This window comes from Notamacropus eugenii, chromosome 5 (genome assembly GCF_028372415.1).
Source record: "Notamacropus eugenii isolate mMacEug1 chromosome 5, mMacEug1.pri_v2, whole genome shotgun sequence".
Lineage (NCBI taxonomy): Eukaryota > Metazoa > Chordata > Mammalia > Diprotodontia > Macropodidae > Notamacropus > Notamacropus eugenii.
This window is the reverse complement of record NC_092876.1, coordinates 421,690,773-421,706,181: the sequence shown is the minus strand read 5'-3', so window position 1 is coordinate 421,706,181 and position 15,409 is coordinate 421,690,773. Positions and strand designations below refer to the sequence as shown.

The 15,409-nt window shown below is 41.5% G+C and overlaps 2 protein-coding genes across 3 annotated transcripts in view; one reads left to right on the top strand and one right to left on the bottom strand.

Annotated features, from left to right (window-relative positions):
• The window catches only part of ETS2 (ETS proto-oncogene 2, transcription factor), a 32,805-nt gene extending 18,843 nt beyond the window's left edge, over window positions 1-13,962 (bottom strand). Inside the window, exons 1-2 of one of the 2 annotated variants that reach the window (XM_072614994.1) lie at window positions 13,832-13,962; window positions 3,194-3,265 (exon numbers count right to left, since the gene is read on the bottom strand). In XM_072614994.1, coding sequence (XP_072471095.1) covers window positions 3,194-3,265 — 72 coding nt within the window. In that variant the 5' untranslated portion in view covers window positions 13,832-13,962. Of the gene's footprint in view, window positions 1-3,193; window positions 3,266-6,042; window positions 6,289-13,831 lie in introns of those variants that run through there. The other variant, XM_072614995.1, reaches the window with a different exon arrangement.
• LOC140508006 (uncharacterized) overlaps window positions 10,695-15,409 on the top strand; it is a 30,730-nt gene continuing 26,015 nt past the window's right edge. The window contains exons 1-3 of the mRNA XM_072615772.1: window positions 10,695-10,700; window positions 13,415-14,127; window positions 14,773-14,935. Coding sequence (XP_072471873.1) covers window positions 10,695-10,700; window positions 13,415-14,127; window positions 14,773-14,935 — 882 coding nt within the window. The remainder of the gene's footprint in view (window positions 10,701-13,414; window positions 14,128-14,772; window positions 14,936-15,409) is intronic.

Below are 15,409 nucleotides of genomic sequence, written 5' to 3'. Positions count from 1 at the left end.
GCCTCATTTATTCACCCCAAAGGCTAGAAGGTATTCTCTCATTTCAGGTTCTTGGAATTTCACCAGTTGTTACTGATTTCTCTTTCCTCAGTTTCCCTTGCACTACAACCATTTTGTACACTTTATACATGCCCATTAAAACACAAATTCCTTGAGAGAAAGGACTTGGCATTACTAATAGGATTATTACAATTATACTAGTGTACAAAGTTTTATGTTAACAAATAACAGCATCTCGTTATGCTGATGGGATTTTATCAATACTTAAAATTATAGACAAAGTAGGCTAATTTTATGAAAAGATGAATCCTGAGACAAAATAACAAATAAGAAACTAAAATTTTAAGGTATATTTCTATTCCTATTAATCTATACTAAAATGAATGAATGTAACTTTCTTATTTAACTGTCATTTCAATGTCTAAAGTGGCTCTTTATGTTAAATGAGAAACTTTTGGTTTATTAAAGAAGAAACTAGCAGTGGTCTTTAAATAATGTCTGATACAAATGAAGCCACTATTGGACCAGACATGTAAGAATGCTGACATCTTCTTTCTCCCATAAGTAAGAGATAATACATTAATTTAATTTATTTAACTTATTTAGAAAGGCCGTATTTTTTTCTATATAAATTGCAAATTTTATACCATGTTTAGCTTGAAGACCCATCTGTTAAGTTAATTAAAGGAAAGATGCATCGAGGCTACTAATCAAATAGAAAATAAAATTTTATGTTTTCTCTTATTTCAGAAAAGTAATACTATGAATATGACATAACAAGACAGTAAAAGTTGAAGCCCAGCCAAAAAACAACCTGTAAATAAATAACTATAATCTTTGGTAAAAAAAAAAAAATGGAGATCAGCAAATCAGAAATGTTAATCTTCACATTTCTCAACAAGGCCAACTATATAAGAACCTCCAACGGAAAGCAGCCTATGCCTAGTAGAAAGAAAGCTAGACTTGGATTCAGGAAGGCTTGGTTCAAATCTCATTTCAGATTGTTGTTTGTCTTTTGTTTTTAAAGTGGATCAATGACATCATGGGGCAATGTCTTGACTCGAGTGTGAACTGGATTGAAGTGAGGCAGAGTTGCACAAAGTCATTAGCCTCACTCTCTCTTCCACAGTCCTGAAGTCAGGATGACTGGAGATGGCCCAGAATGCAGTGGATGACCTCAGCACCTTTGAAGTCTGACTAAGCTCTAAGCAGCCCGTAGCACCTACTTCAGCCACATCATGACTGTTCACAGAAATTGTTCTCTTCCACTCATTTCAGTTAACATCCCCCTAACTCACTGATGAGGCATGAAGTGCTCAAAACGACAGGTTACCCTCAGCCTACTTTAGCCCAGTCTTCTGAGAAAGTTTTCCTGGGTCGTTGCCGTTCTGACTGTGAGAGCTTCTTGGAGACACCAGTGAAGGAATCCCATTTCAGATACTTGCTAGCTAGCTCTGTGACCCTGGGCAAACTATTTATAAACTCCTCTTCTGTCAAATGGAGACAATAATGGCATCTACATCACAGGACTCTTGTGAGGATCCAATGAACCTTCATAAGCTTTATGTTAACTATTATGACTATTACAGAGATTTGGAAAAAAATAACATAGCATAAAAAGTCAGTCATGTTACTCCTCAGGTTAGTTTTCAATGGTCCTTATTACGGAGAATCTGGCGAAGAAGTGAGGAGCAATGGAACGTGTGTTACATTTAGAGACAAAGGACTTGAGTTCAAATCCTGTCTCTGCCACTTATTATTATCAGTGTAAACTTGGTTAAATCTGTGTCTCAGTTTCCCCAACTGTAACTGGAAGGGATTAGACAAGATGATCTTGAACATCCCTTCAAGTTCTAAATTTATGATCCTATAAATAAAAAACTTACTTGAAATTCATTTGCATTATAATCTTTTAAAATCAGTTTCTCATGTTAAAATGAGAACAGTTTTCATCCACACCTCCTTAGTATCTAAAAATATTGCTCGGGCACTGTTTGACTCACTTTATTTTTACAACAAAGAGAGATGGGCTGGTATAAGATAAATGGAACTAAAAACATGTTCAAATGAAGTGGAAAAGATGGTCAAATGTTTTAGGTAGAGCAGGATCTTTTAAATGTTTTTTTTCCCCCTTACTCCTATAAAACACAAGACATATTTAATGCATATTAAAAGCATATGGGAAAGCATATGGGATACTGGCACACAACTGAGCTCCATACTAATTATGGCCTAATTTCTATTACGTCCCAGAGGGCATAAACTGAATGCACCTTGTGAAGTAAGCAACCATTGCAAATCAGTTTTATAGTTCAGGAGCATCTTCTGGTACTATTCCCTTATGTCCATTATAATACTAAAATCCTTTAACTTTTTTTTTTAAATTCTAATACTAAGAACTCTTTTTGAAGTTAGGTGGGTCAAGCAGCATTTGCAGACACTTGATGAGAGGGCAAAAAACATTGGAAAGAATTCTTCTAGTCACTTCCCAATTGCTAATCAAAAGATGTGAACTAGAAGTTCTCAAAGGAAGAAATTCTTCCTATTAACAGCTATATAAAAAAAAAATGTTCCAAATCACAATTAATTTCACCTTATGCCCATCAGATTGGCAAAAATGATAAAAAAAATGAAAATAACAGATATTGGGGGGGTTCTGGGGGGAAAAGCACATTAAGGTACTGTTGGTGGAATTATGAATTAGTCTAGCCATTTCAGAAACCAATTTGGAACTCTGCCTAAAAAGTCAATAGACTGTGTGTACATTTTGACCCTGTTATACCATCTATGTTCTAAAGAGATCAAAGACCAAGGAATTTTATAGTAGTTTTTTTTTAACGTCAAAGAACTAGAAATTAGTCAATTAGGGAATGGTTGAACACATTATGGTATACTAATGTAACAGCACATTATTGTGACATAAGAAACAATGAAAGATCATTTCAGAGAAATCTGGGAAGACTTGTATGAATTGATGAAGAGTAAACAGTACTGACGGAACAATTTATTATCAGTGAAATAACCAACCACCATTCCTACCATGCAACGACCACCTACTTTTCCAGAGAATCATGAAAGGATGGATTAGAAGTGCAGAATTAAATACAATTTTACACATTTTTACAAAAAGGAAAGAGTTCTTATCTGTCTCCCAGTTTATCTGTCTCCTTTGTTGTCACAAGCATCCACTCACCTTAAGTGTTCCTCTGTAATAGTTAGACACAGGGGCTACTTGGTCCATGTTCTTGATTCCAAAGTTATTCATCTTAAAAACAAACAAAATTTTAAAACTTAAAAAGAACTCATAACTTGGTCACACAAATACAATTCTAGAACTGTAATAACTTTAATACTCATTTAACAAACATCATTTAACAAGCACTTATTAATTATGTGATGAGTACTGTGCAGAACGTACAATTCAAAATACTGAAAATTCATAAAACTTATTTCTTCTAATGGAGTTTAAGATTAATATGTTTCTCACTATACATGGCAAAGAAACAGCCTTTTTTTTTTTTAAAGAGTGACAATTTCAATTTTATTTACTAAGTCCTATTAAAGCCTTTATGAAACAGTTTTTTGCATCTGGGTACATCTGAGTTAAGGGAGTTTCTACTCTCTAAATCATCTGGAGGAAAGGAAAAAAAGAGAGGAAAGAACCTCAGGATTACTTCCTGGATCATTCTGGGAGCTCACTTCTGACCTCAGCTGTGCTTACTTTACCCAAATTGAAAAAGTGGCCAGGGAGGTATGGAGAAATTCAATTCAATTACCTTCAACATTGATTACATACCTTAAATACATGTAAGATATCCTATAAGTTGCTGGAAATACAAAGATGAAATGTGACATAGACTGTACTTTCAAACAGTTGTAGCATAAATAAATCTGTCTCAAGGCAGAATGTGATAGAGGCGATGAAGAATGTCAGAAAAGATTCTAGGAATACTTAAGGAGATTATTTTCAGCTAGGAGGTTCAGGGAGGGAGTTATGGATAGAAATGGCACCTGAGTTGGCCTTGAAGAAAAAAGATTTCAACAGGTAGAGATAAGGAAAGGGTCAGACTGCTAATCTCGCTGTGCTAGATATGCTGAAGGTCAGTGGGTAAAAATCGCCATTCAGTCATGAGGAAATGGATTCAAAGGTAAACAAATTTTCCAACTGCTGATTTTGGTCTGTTGGGATTATGACTTCAGGTGCAGATCAAATCACTCACTGAACTTTCTTCTAGACAGACAGCTGTGGCTTCAACTTCAGCTTTATGGTGCTTGTAAAGTGATTCATAAAAGTTTTGTTGGCTACAGACCTTGGAGGCCAATCAGCCCTGGGAGGTGAGGCTCTCCTTGGGCCCAGATTAAGGAAGGAATGTGGGAAGGAAATACAGCAATAATTTACGCTTGTATAATTCTTCAGTTTACATAGCCCTAGTATATACTTGGAGACATCTATACATTATTTCATTTTAACCTTACTACCCTAGTTATCAGTATATTATCTCCTCTTTACATATAAGAGAAGTTCAGAAAGATTAAATGAACAGTAAAGGAGAGAGACAGGAATTAAAAGTCTTCCAAATTCAAACCATCCTTTTTAGAGTTACACAAGGTTCTTTCTTGGACCCTTTTCTCTTTTCTCTTGATCTACTCTCCTGGTGATTTCATCAGCTCTCATGTTCAATTATCATTTCTATGATGATGACATCCAGATCTATGTATCTTTACAAGTCTCTTCTAAGGTCAATCTTGCACCACTATTTCCAGTTGGTTATTTTAAACTGAATGGTCCACAGGTACCTCAAACTCAGTATACCCAAAAAAGAACTGAGTGTGTTTTCCTAGAACTCACCCCTCTTCTGAACCTCCCTATTTCTGAACAGGGCACCACTGTCCTTGAAGGTTAACACTAAAACAAAAACAAAAACAAAAACAAATAACGAAAATTTTTGGCAGCTGGTCCTATCACTTTCTGGTAAACAGAGGGAGAAGAAATGGAAGCAACGTTAGTTTGTATATTGTTGGACTCAAAGATCACTGCAGATAGTGACTGTAGCCGTGAAATTAAAAGACACTTGCTCCTTGGAAGGAAAGCTATGGCCAATCTGGACAGTATACTAAAAAGCAGACATCATTGTGCTGACAAAAGTCTGTACAGTCAAAGCTATGATTTTTCCAGTAGCAATATATGGCTTGGAGAACTGGACTATAAAGAAAGCTGGGTGCCACAGAATCTATGCTTTCAATTTGTGGTGCTAGAGAAGACTTTTGAGAGTCCCTTGGACAACAAGAAAATCAAATCAGTCAATACTTAAAGAAATTAACTCAGGCTATTCACTGGAAGGTCAAATACTGAAGCTGAAGCTTAAGTATTTTGGCCACATAATGAGGAGATGGGATTCACTGAAATAGATCCTGATGTTGGGAAAGATTGAAGGCAAAAAGGAAAAGGGGACAGCAGAGGATGAGATGGATAGGTAGTGTCATGGAAATAACAAACAAAAACTTGGACAGACTTCAAGAGATGGTGAAAGATAGAAGAGACTGCACACTATGGTCCATGGGGTCACAAAGAATCATTCAAGACTGAATGACTGAACAGTAACAACTACCACTGTCCTATTTATCCAGATTTGAAACCTCAGCATATCCTCAACTCTCCCTTCTCCCCACAAATCCAGTTAGTTGCCAATTCTATTTGATTCGCCCTCCATGGTATCTCTCACATCTATCACCACCCTTGTACTCACAAGGACACCAACCTGGGTCAGACCCTCATCACTTTACACACCTGGACAATTAGAATAATCTCATTGGTTTCCCTGCCTCAAGTCTCTCCTCTCTCCAATCCATCCTCCACACAGCTGTCAACACGATATTACTAAAGGGAAGGTCTGACTGTTACTTCTCAGCTTAAAGAAGTTTCAGTGGCTACCTACTACTTTTAGGATTAACTAAAACTTCTCTATTGGGTATTTAAGGCCCTTCACAACTTGGCTCCAGTCTACCTTTTCATATGCATTATATGTAATTACCATACTTTACCTTCTAATCAAATTGGTCTTCTTGCTGTTTCTCATATAACATCCCAACTCTACTCTGGCCTCTGTGCCTTTATACAAGATTTTCCCCAAGTGAGGACTGTATCTCTACCTCACTTGCACTTCTTGGAATTTATACTTTCTTCGATCTCAGCTCAAGATTCATCTCCATGAAGCCTTTCCTCATCCCTTAGCTGCTAGTGCCTCTTCCACCCTGCAAATTACCATATTTACTTGGCATAAGTTTATATTTATATATAAATATATACTTTAAATTTATATTCAGAAAGGGTGGTATGGCTTGGTAGACAGTTGGCCTCAAAGCCAAAAGGAGGTGGGTTTAGGTCAGGAGTGGGGAACCTTTGGTCTTGAGGCCATATGTGGCCCTGTAGGTCTTCAAGTGTGGTCTTTCAGTCAAAGGGCCTAGTGTTATAAGCCAGTGGTACTCAAATAGAAACATGGGCTGTTAAACCTTGGATTCCTGAAGCTTCAAGTTGACTTAGAAAACCACATGCTAATATCATCTATGTTGTAATATATTTTGATTTATTTTGTTAAATATTTCTCCACCACATTTTAATCTGATTCTTGCCCACATGGGAGTGTTACTGGCTTAGTGTTTGACACTGTTATAGGCAACAGTTGTCTCTGTTCTAGGCAAGTCACTAAGACCATAAATTGCAGAGAAGATGACAGTTTGCATTGGGAGGTGAAGTTTTCTCACTGTGGGGTTCCTCAAACCAACTGAATCATAGGTCTATTCCCTATCACTATATTTGGTATTTACTGCATGAGACATGGACTAAAATGTGCTGATATGCCCCGACAGAAGCATTCTGAGCTTTCTCATAAGGGCCCCCCTAAGACATACAGTACCACTATGATCTACTTATATATACATGCTTTTCTCCCCTTTGAAGGCAGGTACTATTAGTTTTTGCATTCTCAAGGGCTAGCAGAGTGCTGTGACATTATAACTGCTTAATAAATATTTGCTGGTTAAGTAATTAATCTACTTCTACATAAGAGTTTCAGCTCTAGAAACACGTACTTCTAAAATTAGGTGGGAATCAAATTCACTGTGATTCTGTTACTTGCTCAAATTCACAAAAGTAAATTTTAGGCATAGCACTTCAGTGGTTCAACCAATCAAATTTTTTTAAAATGTGAATTCTGAAACCATATCATAAGGTTCTATAACTTTGGTTATAATAGCTCATTCTGAAGATATTGGTAAAATTATATAGCAGAACATTTCTCCAAGAAGTACATCCTGATCCCTCCAATTACAAATCAAGTCTTTCCTTTGACCTCTCAAGATCATCTTTTATACTGATATTATATTTTACTTTGTTTTATAGTTATTTGTGTACATGTTACTCCCGTTAAGAGACTAAATCCTCAAAAGTTGGGAAGACATGGGCAAGAACCACAAAGGTTGTGTTATAGCTGTTTATGTAAGCCTTGGTATATTTGGGTCGGTACACTCTGTGGATAGGAGGCACACTGTAAGTCTTACAGACAGTTCTCACATACGTGGGGAAGCATAAGAAGCTAGGAAGGAGTGAGGAAGCTAAAGGTACAATTCTGAAATCAAAGATTAGCAATTCAAGGGCCAGAATTTCACTTTTGGATTAGTGAGGAGATGGAGGATCACTCATGGATATGGTCATTATCAGGAGGCTAATCAAGGCCCAAGATGACAAACACTGTGGCTATATGATTCTGCTGAAGTAGATGGTTTTGATGCATTCTCCTTGACTTCTCATATTTTTTTCCTTCTTTCAGGGAGACTGTGTTCCTGTTCTAAAGTTGCATTTAAACCTTCTGCTTTAGTTGGCTAGAAAAAGGATCGATCGTAATTGGTTTTGTATTTCATTATTTGTGAAGGGAAAATCAGAGTGGGAAGGTGACAGGAGAAGCAGTGTCTGGCAAAGTATGAGAGATAAACGGAGAAGATAGAAAAACTCTGTATGAATTTCAAGGAGGAAGGATTTTTCTTCCTAGACATTGTTGAGTCATGCTTCCTTCTCCATTATGTTCCCACAGAAATGCAGAAGAAATCATTCCACAGGAGTCAAATGACTATATAGAAGGTCCTGGTGTAAGAGATGGGGAATAGCTGGTCAAGGATAAATATATCGATATTCCAAAGGCTGGGGGTCAGGTATGAGGGAGTGGCTAGCTCCTTCTTCACTTTCAACCTAATAGACCTCCAAAACCTTATCACTTAGCTATACACAAATGGAAGAAGTCTCTATAATGGATCCATGGAAGTACTGAAATATGCTCCTTAGCATCTAAAACAATGCTAATTGTCTCTAATATGCCACAAATATGTGAACGAAATTGAATAGTTTAAATTGCAACTACATTTATACTTAGGATAATTTCCAACTACTTAGAATTATTGTCAGTAGTGTATACACACTCACACACACACAGTAGTAGTATAATTCACCCTAAGGAATATTACTCAACCTCCTGCTTCAAAGTTTTGGTAGAAACAGAGCTTCTACCACATTGGAGAACACTAATTGCTTATAATACAATAGGCATTATTAGTATGCTCCTGAGGGCTACATGGCAATTATATAGTACTTTAAGATTTGCAAAGTGCCTCAGTGCATTATCTCATTGGAGCCTGACCACAATCTTGTGAAACAGAAGCCATAGGTATTATTATTCCCATTTTAAAGATAAGGAAATTAAGACTCAGAGAAATTAAATGACCTGCCCAAGTTCACGTGGCCATGGACTTCGGAAGTAGGATTCATTCAAATTTCTCTGCATATCTAAACCTATATGTTCCCATACAGGTTTTTTCTTAGTCTTTTAAGTTTATTTCTTGGCTTTTCTTCATAAACAACATTATCATTAAAGCACATCTGCTATAATAGATGTGGACAATAGGGAACTAGAAGATGTGGCAAGCTACCCAAAATTTTAGTTCACAGAATCATAAATTTGAAAGTTGGTAGGGACCTCAGTAACCATCTAGTCTAATTCACACATGAAGGCATGCCCCTGCTAAAACTGACAAATGGTTATCTGACCTTTTTTAGAAGATCTCCAAGATGGGGGAACCTACCACCTCTTGAAGCAAGCTATTCTAATTTTGGACAGTTCAAACTGTTAGGAAGTTTTGTTTTTCTTGACATCAGATCGAGTATAACACCTCCTCCACATCTGTCCTTCAAATACCTGAACAGAACTATCACATCTTCCCCTGAATCATTTTGTTTTCTTTCCCCCTCCCACCAGGCTAAAAACCTGCCTAGTTCCTTCACTGCATCTTCATATGACAAGTAATCATGATCGTTCACTATCCTGGTTGCCTTTCTCTGGACACTCTCCATTGTAGCATTCTGAACTGACCATGATGCTCCAGGTTTAAATCATTAATAACCCACTGGCCACAGTTAAAACGATCAAGATTTGACTTTGAAAAATGAAATAGAAAATGGTTTTAAAAATGCATATTGAAACTGTATCAGTCCCAGATTAGAAGTAGCAAAATTTAACCAAAATATACATTTGGCAGCCCAGTTTGTCTATGTCAAGTTTAATTTAGAATTTATATTTATTACAAGCACAGTGGGGCATCTTTTCACCATGTGACTGATAAACAATACAAGTAGAATATTATTAGGCTATAGTTATTTCCAATTGATTATTCCTCATTCTATTAAGTATCTCCAAATTGAAGAATCTTGCAATTTGTTTTATATAAATGTTCTTATCTGACTTAAAAAGAGGCTATTAAAGACTGATATTTTGAATGACAAGTATTTGTATTTTCACTAGCTAGCTGTGTGAACTGAACAGAATTTTCCATAAACATGCCACATTCTAGAGTTGCTCTCTCAGTTTCCTCTCCCTTCTCCCAGGCTCTTTAACTTGTAAAAATTTACTTTCCTTCATCTGGTTTAACAGTTGCCCACTTGCTTTATCTGGAACCTCAGGTCCAGGTCACTGCCCAAAGAAGCCAAGCAAAACCTGGGCCCCAGTTAATCAGTGTCTGAACCTGTCTGCCCTGCTTAGTTCCACCCACACTCCCAGAGTAGGCAGGTTAGCTGGGGAAGGGAGCTTACTTAGACTGAGAGTAACCTAGCTCCCTTAGAAAGGAGATCAGTCAAAAGGAGATGCTGTGGCTTTGACTTTTCCATTAAAACTAATTTCTACTATTCCATTTAAAACTCTTTCAATTTACTAACTTTTCTGTTTCTAAGAGCCACTCAATTCACTGACTAGTACTTGAGCAAAGACATCAACCATTTCTTCAGAAAGGGAATGACAGCCTATGAATGGTGAATGGCATGAACTATTTTGAGTGGGTGGAGAGACCTTGGGTGGTGTGTTTTCTTTTCAATAATGACACTTTTAAATGTTTGTCTGAGTTAAATTTCAGGGTAGAGTGTTTTTCCAGTTAGGTTTTTATGCAAAACATTTCAGATGACAATGCAGTAGATTATATGAAGTTGAAAATGAGAAATCCACTTTGAAGAAAGGAAGCAGTTTATTCTAATTAACCAGTAGATCCTGATTAATCTATATAAGCGAAATTTATGTGTTATCAGTATTCTCAAAACAGATCAGTGTAATAAATCTCTTAAATTAAAGTTTACTGCCAATTAGTAATAGTGTAACAAAGTAATGGAGGTATGTTATGTTCTATAGCTAAATATCTCATTTTCATGGCTAATCATTCATTTCACATAAATTTAAGGTATTGTACATTATTCTTTCAAATTTACTCAGTAAAAATAAATGTTAATTTTAAATAACTGTACATTCAGGTGTTACAAAGAGGGCACTGTTGAATATCAGTTGTTACCTTGCTTTAAAATGTAATTATGTAACTATTAGCACTTTTTCTTTTTTGGGGGTAGGCAAAAGCAGTTAACACAGCAACAAAAACTGATGTGGTGATACCAGATGTGTGTTATATTTTAACAAGCTATATTGAGTTAAAAAAAGTAATTTGATTGGTTATGAATATCTGAATGTATTTCCTAGGACACTTAGATGCTCCATGGTTTTACAAGACTCATTACGAACTGGACAACAAAAGAATTCTGTTTTGTAGTTAGCAATCATAGCTCTTTAGGTAAGAGTGGTAGGGAGCTTTTTCTCCTTGTATTTGTTATTAAAAGCCAGAACACACTTCCAGATTCTGTCTATCTCAGTCAATAAAACTGAAAAAAATCTAACATAAAGCTAAGACTTAAGAATCCTCCCCTCATCCCCCCAAAAGGGGTGAGAGAAAATAGAAAAACAAAGCGTCCATAAGAATGCTAGAGCTGGAAGGGAAGAAGCTGAAAGATCCAGACCCAACATTCTACAGGTAAGGGGAATGTTTCTTACAAGGTTGTTCAAGATAGTAAATAACAGTTTGAGGATTGAAGCTAAAAGTCCTCTCAATTCAAATAGTGTTATTTCACTTGTGTAGATTAACCATGATCTACTGGTGAATCAGAATAAATTGCTTCCTTTCTTAAGAGTAGACTTTTCATTTTTAAGTCTAAAATCCACTGCATCTAAAGTGATTTTAGTGTTTGTTATACTGGATGTGTCATAGTGTAGTGTGATGGCAGCAGCCCACCAATTCACCTCCCCACTGTTGCTCCACCACTGAAGTTGTTAGCAATTTCTAATTAGAACCATGATTGGTGTGGAATGTGACTCGTGTTTTTTTTGGTTGGGGGATGGTGAGGAAGGTTGCTGAAGTGTTTTCAAGGAAAGATTAACTGGAAAAATATTCTAACCTGAAATTTGGCCCAGACTTACATTAAAAAGTCTCACTGTTGAAATGAAAACACTCCACTCGTAGGCTATCATTCCCAGTCTGAGGAAATAGCTTGTTCCTGGCCCAAGTACTGAGAGTCTAACTGGACTGGGTGGCTCTTAGAATAAAATTAATAAATCAAAAGAGCTTTAATGCTCTTCACTAGCTCCCTTCCCCAGCCAGCCTGTTCTCTAGGAGTGTGGGTGGAATTAAGTAGGGAAGACAGGTTCAGACACTGATTAACTAGGGCCCAGGTTTTGCTCAGCTCCTTTGGGCGATGACCTTTTCCTGAGGTTCCAGGTAAGAAAGGAAAGTAAACTTTTGTGATTTATAAAACCTGGAGGTAGTGAAGGGGGCTGAAAGAGGAATTCCGACATGTAGCATGTTTATGGAAAGTTATATTCGTTCAATTAAAAACAAAATCAAAATCGGGGAAAAAACCCTGGCCTGGTGCCCCTCCCAAATCCGGGAAGCATTTTTCATCCTGTGACGTCATAGTAATAGCAGCGTTCCGATCCGGCCTAATTCTAAACAATAAGAGGGTCAGACGTCAGAGTAGGGGCTGTTTTATTCCTTGTATTGGTATCCCCGGTGCCTAAAAATATCAAGTACATAGTAGGGACTTAAAAAATGCTTCTCGATTACCTGAATGAATATGCATAAGGCTGATGGGATAAGGCCCATTCATCCCTAAATCATTAAAAGCTATTTTAACCTACTTTTGGTGTTTTATCACATAAAGTATTGCATTCCAAGTCTACCAGGGGAAATTCCAGACAAAAAGGCTCTACCACACACATTAGGTTCGTATTTCCTCAAAATAAAACGGAAAAACCCCAGCACTCCTCGCCTCCCCCATCCCCATCCTAGGCACACTGTACATAGTGCACGCACTACGTGAAACCAGCCTAGGACCACAGGGGCTAAAATCACTCCATTGCAACCCACTTATAGCCGGGCTCTAAAGAAATCGTAGATTCTCTCCCCTTTCTCACTCCTTTCCTCGGGGCAAATTTTAGTATTCTCTATACGGATAATATTAAATAATACAAGGTTAAAGGGGAGTCCTGATTTTAAAAACAAAACCCGAGGAAAACGTCGGGGAAGGAAAGCCTGCTTTGCCCGCGGCTTCGGTGCCCCGCTTCCCTTCTAATCAATGGGTCCACAAGCACTAATTAGGAATTAGCCTCTTCAGATAAGACGCGCTCCGAGCTACGCGCTGGGATACAAAGGCTTCGGGAGAAAGCGGGTTCTGCCGCGAAGGGGGGCACCTTTTAGTGGCAGAAGCTTCGTACCCCGAGGAGCACCCCCCGTAGGTGGCAGGTAATCTCTAAGTTAAGGCACCGGGGGTGGCTGGGGCTGGGGATCCGAAGGAAGGCAGGCTGCGGAGGCGAGGAGGGGGAGCCTTCCAGGCACGGAGCCGGGGGGCCAAGGGTCCTCATTTCGGTCTTCGGGTCACCGGCCACCTCGGCTCCACGCTGGGAGCCTCATTAAGACCGCGTCCACCCCACGTCTCATGATCTTCCAAGTCTAGAGGGAGGGCAGCGGGAGAGAGCGAGGAGGAAGCTAATTTACACCACCCCGGTAGGAAGCGCAGCAGTGGGGAGGGTGGGGAGGGGGCCTTGGCCGGGCCCCCCAACCTCCCCAGCACCGCTGGAGGAGGCTCCGGAGCCGGGCGGTTTCCAGCCGCCGAAGAGCTCGGCCCCGTGCCCACGTCGCCGGCCCCTACCACAATCACCCCGGCTCCGTCCCCGTCAGGTGGGGTGTCGGGCCCCGCTTTCCTCCTTCCTCGGTCGCTGCCCCGGGATCGGGCGGGAGGCGGACTGGCAGGAGCCCGCAGGCCGGAGTCCGGCCCGAAGCTTTCCCCGGGCTCGGGGCCCAGGCGGTGACGTCCAAGTCCTGGCCCCGGGCGGTCCGGTCCCCCGCTCCGGAGCCCCTGCCTTCCCCGGAGTCAACCCTCCCCTCGGCCCGGGCGGGGAAGCCGCGGAGGCTCGCGCTTACTCACCTGGGCCGCGGGGCCGAGAAGATCCAGCGCAGGCCGCGGTCGGCAAAGCTCGGGGCACCCCTGCCTCAAAAACCGGGGGGCTCCCAGGAGGCTCGGGACGCTCCACGCAGCACGATCCGGGACCCGCGGAGAACCAGCCCTGCGGGGGGAGGAGGCGGCGGCGGAGGCGGGGGGCGAGGCGGAGGCGGGCGGGTCAGCACCAGAAGCGAAGGGGTTCGTCCCGCGATCGGCGTTGGACCTGAAATGGCAGCCGGGCCCCGGGCGCGCTGGGCTCCAAGCTCTCGCCCTAGGAGGAAGTAACTCGATCGTCACCTACTCCTACGGCTCTTCAAGGGAGGGGGAGGGGGAAGAGGAGCAGGGGGCGGGGGAGAGGAGGAGGGAGAGAAGGGGAGGGGGAAGAGGAGCTGGGGGCGGGGGAGAGGAGGAGGGAGAGAAGGGGAGGGGGAAGAGGAGCTGGGGGCGGGGGAGAGGAGGAGGGAGAGAAGGGGAGGGGGAAGAGGAGCTGGGGGCGGGGGAGAGGAGGAGGGAGAGAAGGGGAGGGGGAAGAGGAGCTGGGGGCGGGGGAGAGGAGGAGGGAGAGAAGGGGAGGGGGAAGAGGAGCTGGGGGCGGGGAAGAGGAGGAGGGAGGGAGGGGGAGGGGGAAGAGAAGCTGGGGGCGGGGGGGAGAGGAGGAGGGAGAGAAGGGGAGGGGGAAGAGGAGCTGGGGGCGGGGAAGAGGAGGAGGGAGGGAGGGGGAGGGGGAAGAGAAGCTGGGGGCGGGGGGAGAGGAGGAGGGAGGGAGGGAGGAGGAGGGAGAAGAGGAGCAGGGGGCGGGGGGGAGAGGAGGAGGAAAGGGGAGGAGCTTCGCGGCTTCCTCCCCGCCTACTCTCCCTCCCTAGTTTTTCCTTCTGGTTCTAGTCTCTCTCCCTCTCGATTCTTTCCCCTTCATTCTTTCACTCAAGACAGAGAACCCCGAGTCCTCCACGTCGTCGATCCCTCTTGCGTGCTCTGCTCGGAATACTGAACCTCAATGGCGTCTCTATTGTCTTCGCCTTCCTCTCCAGGAGGCCAAAAGCCCGGCACGAAACCGAGCCTCCAGCTTGGGGAGTTTCCTGGACAATTAAGGTGGCTGGACTGTTACCTCCGGTCTTAACTATAGGTCTATACTTCCCTTCTTTCCTCCCTCCCTCCCTCCCTCCCTCCCTTCCTTCCTTCCTCCCTCCCTTCCTTCCTTCCTTCCTTCCTTCCTTCCTTCCTTCCTTCCTTCCTTCCCTCCTTCCTCCCTCCCTTCCTTCCTTCCTTCCTTCCTTCCTTCCTTCCTTCCTTCCTTCCTTCCTCCCTCCCTCCCTTCCTTCCTTCCTCCCTCCCTTCCTTCCTCCCTCCCTTCCTCCCTTCTTCCCTCCTTCCTCCCTCCCTTCCTTCCTTCCTCCTTTCCTTCCTTCCTTCCTTCCTCCCTCCCTTCCTTCCTTCCTTTCTCCTTTCCTTCCTTCCTTCCTTCCTTCCTTCCTTCCTTCCTTCCCTTCTTCCTTCCTTCCTTCCTTCCTTCCTTCCTTCCTTCCTTCCTTCCTTCCCTCCTTCCTCCCTCCCTTCCTTCCTTCC